The sequence below is a fragment of the Miniopterus schreibersii genome (assembly GCF_964146895.1).
Source record: "Miniopterus schreibersii genome assembly, chromosome: X".
Taxonomy (NCBI): domain Eukaryota; kingdom Metazoa; phylum Chordata; class Mammalia; order Chiroptera; family Miniopteridae; genus Miniopterus; species Miniopterus schreibersii.
This window is the reverse complement of record NC_138104.1, coordinates 47,316,361-47,323,764: the sequence shown is the minus strand read 5'-3', so window position 1 is coordinate 47,323,764 and position 7,404 is coordinate 47,316,361. Positions and strand designations below refer to the sequence as shown.

General features: G+C 34.4%; 1 protein-coding gene across 1 annotated transcript; it reads left to right on the top strand.

The window, feature by feature from the left end:
- Positions 1 to 5,074: 5,074 nt before the first annotated feature.
- LOC308550738 (TLR adapter interacting with SLC15A4 on the lysosome-like) lies at positions 5,075 to 6,001 on the top strand (the record flags this gene model as incomplete). Its single annotated transcript, XM_081124882.1, has 1 exon — positions 5,075 to 6,001. The coding sequence occupies one exon, from the start codon at positions 5,075 to 5,077 to the stop codon at positions 5,999 to 6,001; it is 927 nt and encodes a 308-aa protein (XP_080981008.1).
- Positions 6,002 to 7,404: the final 1,403 nt, after the last annotated feature.

Here is a 7,404-nt window from a genome sequence, read left to right as displayed (position 1 = left end):
TAAATAACAAATTGCCTTTGTCTTGCTGCCTTTAAGATTCTCTGTCTTGAATTTCTGGCATTTTAATTATGTGTCAGGGCCTGGGCTTCTTTGGATTCTTCTTGCTTGGGACTCTCTGTGCCTCCCGAACTTCTGTGACTTTTTCCTTCACCATGTTAGAGAAGTTTTCTGCCATTATTTCATCAAACAGGTTTTCTATCCCTTGCTCACTTTCTTCACCTTATGTTACCCCTATGATGTGAATATTGTTACATTCATGTTGTCCCACAGCTCCCTTAAACTGTCCTTTTGTTTTTTAATTGTTTTTCCTTTTTGCTTCTCTGATTAAGTGCTTTTTCTGCCTTGTCTTCTAACTCATTTATCCCATCCTCAGTTTCCCCTAAACTTCTGTTTATTCCTTCCAATGTATTTTTTATTTCTGCTATGTCATTCTAAATTTCTTTCTTAATTTCCATATCTTTTCTCATGCTGTTGAGCAGCCTTACAATCATTATTCTGAACTCTGTATTTGATAGATTGTTTATTTCTTCTGGAGAATTCTCTTGTTCTTTCTCTTGGAGCTTGTTTTTGTATCCCCATTTTGGTTGCCTGTTTGGATTTGTTTCTAGGTATTAGATAGGTCTGCTACGACTCCCAGTCTTTTTGGAGGGTCTCTGGTGTGGGCCAATGTTAGGTGCTATTTGTGACTGGCCCTGGGTATCCTGTTTGGAGCTATCAGCCATCCACAGCTTTTGGTTCCCTCTGCTAGGTCTGGGTGCATTTGGAAAGGACTGAGATGTGCACCAAGGTCTGCTTTTCCAAGCTCCCGGTCTAGAAGCAGATCAGGCAAAGACTGACAGCACTCAGAGGTCCACCTCTGTTTGCAGGTTGATTGTTAATCTGAGTCTTTTAATGAGCCTCAGGCTATAGACCACTGCATGTTGTCAACTCCACAAGATAGATTGAGAGATTTTCCAATGGGTGGGGCAATTGCTTCTCCCCCCCCCCCCCCCCCCCCGCCCGCAGACAAAAGCTTCCTGGATGGTAAAGGTTTGCCTGAGAAATATGTACTCTGCAGTATGGGAGAATGACTCAGCATAGGAGTTCAGATGGCCAGGCTCCAAGTTCTATCCCCAGAGGCAACACACCTGGATTTTCCTCACACAGCTCTAGTCCACTCTGACATCCCTCTACCAGAGCCCAAGGTGAGTGGCTGCACACGAAATTTTGTGTGTTGGCCATTTTAGAGGGTGCCTGCATTACTAAACATCTCTCCATGGCAGACAGAAACCCTTTTGCTTTTCACAGACAGTTGTTATGTGGGTACCTTTCTCAGTTCCTGTGCTCTGGGCTGGGGACCCAAGCTTGGGGTTTTGACCCCAGAGTCCTTAGTGGAAACCCCCCCAACAGATGAAATATCCCTCCAGACTTTCAGCTGCTGCCTGTGGGAGCCCAGCCAGCCATCTCGTGCCTCTGAACTTCCTACCAGTCTCTATGTGGACTCCACTTTTCCTTCTTGGTTATGAGGGTGCTCTCAAGCTAGTCTTCAGTTGCAGTTGATTATTCAGGATGTTTTTTCTATATTTTATTTGTAATTCCAGTTTGGTCCTGGGAGAGTGTCAGTGTAGTTTCCAGTTAATCTGCTGCCATCTTGGAATCTCTAGGAAACTTATTTTTTACAATTATTTTCATTATCTTTCTGGCAACCTGTGTGGGATTGGGACATAGTTCCTCATTTTACTTGGTTTCAAGGTAAATTAATACTCTGCTTCTTGTAAGAGGATAACTTTGACAAGCTAACATAAATTGATTTGTATGGCACACAAAAGTTTATTAAACAATGTCAACCTAATAAATTTTAAAAAATGAAAAAAACAAAAAACAACCAAAATTAGAATTAACCTATTCTATGGAATGTTTGTGATAATTACTTTGAAATAATTATTTGTTAAAAAAAAAAAAAAAAAGCTGTATTGATAATTGTAACCAAAAGTAGCAACTATGTAAAAAATTTGTTTATGCTTCTCAGTCTACTCTGGAAGATTGTATCTGGGTTTAAAATCATCCTAACAAATGTGAGATTGAGAAAATGATTTCTAAAGAAGGTAGTATAATTTTTTCTTGTCCTTTGTGCATGTGAATTCTTTATTTTTAAATTGTGCAAATAATACATGAATACATGGTCCTTGTAGAATACTTCAATCTATATAGAAATATAGCAAGTAAAATGTAAAATTACCCATTTATCTTCTACCTGCCACCCCGCTCCCAGAGGAAACTGCTATTAACAGTTTGGTTTATATCCTTTTCCACAAACATGATTACATATATTACATCAATTAAAAGAGAGAAGTCAGTGATAGCAGGTAACCTAAGCACAGTCTTTGAAGCCAGGCTGCCTGGGTTCAAACCCAGACTCTATACCACTTACAGCTGTGTGATATTGTACATCTTCTTTAACTTCTCTGCACCTCAGTTTTCTCATATGTAAAATGGTGATTATAATATCTGTTTCATAGAGATGCTATGAAGATTATATTAGTACATGTGAAATATTTAGAAACATTCCTGGCACATAGTACATGCTCAATACATGATGCAATCATACTGTATATCTTGTGTGCAACTCACATTCCATCAGTTCACATGGTGGCAATACAGTGTAGTGATTAAGAGCATGGGTTCTGAATGCAATTGCTTGGTGTGTATCCTAGTTGCAGCATTTAATAGCTTTGTGACCTTCAACAAGTATAGAACCTTTTTCTGTCTTTGTTTCTTTTGTTAAATGGAGACAATAGCTTCTGTTTTTTCTCTTTTATTGAATTATGTGTTTAGTAGTAATTACTTAATAGATACTTATTATTATTCCATTATTCAAAGTCCTTAGTTTTGTATTTAATGGAATAGACGTATCATATTTTATCTAACCATTATCTTGTTGATGACTTTATTTTAAATTATTCATTATGAGAAAATATGCTGGTTTTTTTTTTACTTAAAAATTTTAAAATAACCTTGTCTTTGTCTTTGCTTAAAAGAAGAAAATGATGGTTGTTAACATTTCCCACTGTAATTTTCATTTGCATCTTGAATAAATACTTTCAAGATCCTCTTTTGGTATGTGATCATCATCACCATACCATATATGTGATCGGCCCACATCATTTTCCTGTTAGTTTAGTTCAGTCCTAGGGCATGAATGGAAAACAGAACATTACATTTTGTGTGGCTGAAGTTATCTTTCTGAGATATAAACCAAAAGCTGAGAAACAAAGAAGCCAAAAGGTATTTTTCCTGTGTTTGAAGTGTTGGAAACTCAGAAGACAGAATCTTTAGGTATCTTGATATTAGGAAAAGGTAAATCTAAATTCTTACATATTTTGAGTTGTATTGTTTGATTTTCTTCCAAAAAACTTTTAAATATGAATAAATAAGTTTCCTGGGAACACTTATAGTAGACTCTATAGACCTATAAAAGGAAAATTGTGTCTTGAATCAAGTCTGCTTTTTCTTTTCTCACCCTTATATATTTTATAGGAAAAATTGAGATTCTTAAAGTTGTATGCAAACCATGCAAAAGACTGAATGAGTGCTTTGAGAAATAAGATTTAAGCAAAAAAGAAAAGAATGGTAATGGAATATTATTTTACTATAAAAAGGAATGAAATACTATACATGCTATAACATGGTTAAATTTTGAAAATATTTTGTATGATTTTATTTATATGAAATGTCTAAAATAAGCAAATGTATATAGACTGAAAATAGATTACTGGTTACCAGGGTTTAGGGATGGGAGTGAGGGAGATGCAGAGTGAGTGCTTAATGGGAATAAGTTTTCTTTTTAGGGTGATGAAAATGTTCTGAAATTAGATGATGTCTTTGGTTGTAAAACTGTAAAATCCTACAACCAAGTGAATTTATTCATTAATAAGGTGAAATTTATAGTATGTAAATTATATCTCAATAAAATATTATTTTACAAAGAGAAAAAGAAAAGAATGGAAGGAATGAAGGGAGAAAGGAAGGAAGGAAAGATGGGAGGAAGGGATGGAGGAGAGGAGAGAGAGAAAGAGAGAGAAGGAGAGAGAGAAAAGAAGAAGGAAGGAAGGAAAGAAAAAGACAAAAGAAAAAAAAAACAATGGTAGTGATTTTAACAAAACTATTTGTATTTATTTATTTATTATTTTAACTGTTTTTTAATTGTACAGTTCAGCAGCATTAAGTGCTTTTGCATTGTTGTGCAACCATCACCATGGTTCCAGAAATTTTTCATGTTGCAAAACTGAAAATCTGTGTCCATTAAACACCAACTTCCTATTCCCCCTCTCCCCAGCCCCGACAATCTCTTTTCCTCTTTCTATCTCTATGAATTACTATTTCAATTTAGATTATTGAAAAAGTATGTCTCTACATTTATAGGTTAAATATGAAAGTATTCATGAGTAGAAACTATGTATAAATATTCATTCCTTGTACACATTCTAAGGCATAGTAATTTTTTCAATGTGTGACTCAAATGACATTAATTAAAACATAGTTAAATTAAGACTGACTTTTTGAAAGCAGGCTTGATTTTAAATAAACTATTTGAAGAGGTAAAGGGGGTAAAATGGAAAACATCTGCAATAGTGTCAACATTAAAAATTATTACAAAAAAAGAAAAGGTTAGGTGCTTTAATAACTTTAAAATAAATCATTTATGACAGCTGAATGTATATACATGTAAAATTAAACATGTGTATAAGTTTGTACTTTTTAAAGCACTTGCTTGTGCATGATATAATATCCTGACAATCATTTTGTGAAGAAAGCAGGGGAGTGTTATTACCATTTAATTGATAGGAAAGTTGAGACTGAGGAACAGGAAATAAATTACCTGATATTAAAATGTTAATGGCTGAATTGGAACCCAAGTCTCCTTACTCCTGGTCCTATTCTCTATCCTCTGAGTAATACTGCCTCCCTAAGTCACTTGCATTTCATGTAGAAGATAAATCTTAATTTGACATTTTAATATATGTTGCCTTAATGAGTTCTTTTATAATTGCAGGAATATACTGTATTCTTCAGCTTAGAAATCTTGCCTAATAAAATGCTTGGAGAAGCCTTCTTAATTGAACTCCTATACAAAGAACAGAAATATACAAAATTTTGTAAATCACTTACATGTAAGAAGACCTCAAATGATGAAAAGGAAACTTGGAAAAAGCAACTTTTAGATATAGAAGACAATTCACTTTCCCCTGATAAAATAGAAAATCAACAAAAGGTTGAGAAAGAAAGTTTAGCAAAGCAAATTAATGATGCAAATAAAATAAAATCTGCAGATGAAATAACTGTACCAAAATGCAAAAGCGCACTCATTCCAGGAAATGTGTCTTTTGCATTACCCACTCCAAAAAGAGAACAGTGTGATGAAAGACAACTGGATTTATACCGATCTTGGTCATTTACAAGTATTTGCCAGAATTATCCTGACCTACAGATTGGAGGAGAACATATGGGCAACATTTATGATTCAAGCTGCTTTGTGGAACACATACTTGATGATGCTTTTAACAGTCCCCTTTTACTTTCAGTAGATATACCATTGGGCCATTCTTCTATCATTGAGCCTCTGGAGAAACTACCTGCTTCAAAACTTTTGAATGGGGATGAAATTCGAGAAAAAAGTATATTGTTTCATAAGCAGCCCCTCTCTAATTCTATGCTTAATAATTATATGGAAAAAAAGGTGGATGAACTCTACCAACAATTTTTGGAAGAAAATCTCACTAAGTGCCTTTCCATAACCAATCTTATGGATTCCAATTTGTTAATGAACAATGTAAATCAGATTAGCCTTCAAATCTCTGAAGAGCAGAACATAAAGGCATCGAAAACCTGGGAAGCTCTCTTACATTCTTTCTCACGATGTAATCTCTGTAACATTTCCCATGGAAATAGTTCTGAATTCAGCACTCCTAACCTACAAATATCAAACCAGAGAAGTAGGGGATTTGTATCACATCTACTATAAAAACCATTATAGGTTCGTTGGATTTACTTAAAAGGCTGGAATAACAATAGTTTTCTCTGGTTTATTATGTCACATCAGGCTTCCTTTGGGGTATGATTATTACATTTTTTGAGAAATTATTTGGCTTGGGCCGGGTAGCTCAGTTGGTTACAGTGTCATCCCCATATACCAAGGAACTGGGTTCAATTCCCTGTCAGGGCACATACAATAATCAACCAATGAATGTATACATAAGTGGAACAAATCTCTCTCTCTCTCTCTTTCTCTCTCTCCCTCTCTCTCTCTCTCTCACCTTCCCTGCCTTCCTCTCTCTCTCTCTCAAATCAATAAATAGAAAAAAGAAATTATTTTACCAATGGTACATCTCTATTCTTTTAGTAGGCAATTTTAATAATTAAGTTGTATGACCATGTTTTCTAATTATTTTGACATCTTTAGTGGTTGCCACATTCATGTTTGTAAATTCTCTATGGCTTATTTATTTAAGTGCCACTCACACCCCAAATTGATTACCTCACTCTCACTCATCAGCTTTACTTACCACAACAGTGATACAAAACTTAGATGAGGAGAGGATTATTGCTTTCAGCTATTGAAAAGACAGCTAGAAATGATATCATACAGAAACATTTATTTCTCCACAAAAATGTTTTAAAGACTTATGAGTTATGCTAAAACATTCTTTCTTTTATTTTCAGCATCTATACAGATTTTTTGACACCTACAAAATAGCCTAAGGGAAATTGCTTAAACTAAAGTTGGATTTAAATGATATTGGAAAAATAAGGAAGAAGGGCTTAAGGAAAATATAGAATTTGACATTGAAATTTGCAATTGAAACCTTGTGCTTTCTAACTTTCTTGGTACATGCATCAACTTTTTTATATCGTTATGTTATGCATCGTGGTTTTAAGGGATGAGAAGAAGGAAAACATACAGGCAAAGAGGACAGAGTACACAGAGAACCACCATCTAGAAGTGAAGAAGCTCTCTTGGCAACTTTTGACATTTCTCAAATTATACTCAATCAAGATCCTGGTTAAGGATAAAAGTCAGCTGGATGTTATGATGATTTTGGAACCTAAATTAAGTAAATTAACAGAACATACCTGAAAGAATGATATGTTTTATTGCAGACTTGGAAACAAAACTCTACACTTAACAACTTACACTTCTAAATATAGTAAAATGATTGGCATGCACTTTTGCTTGTAAAATAAAATTGTATGTATTTGTTATAGAATTATTATGGTTACATTATATATTAATAAGATTTGTACATCAGTGTTGACATATTCCCCTCCAATTATCTTTTTGCCCTTTGATTAAATTTTGTAGAATAAGCTAATCCAATGCCCTCACAACTTGTTCCTTTTGATCACAAAATCCTTAGTTTATTTTCA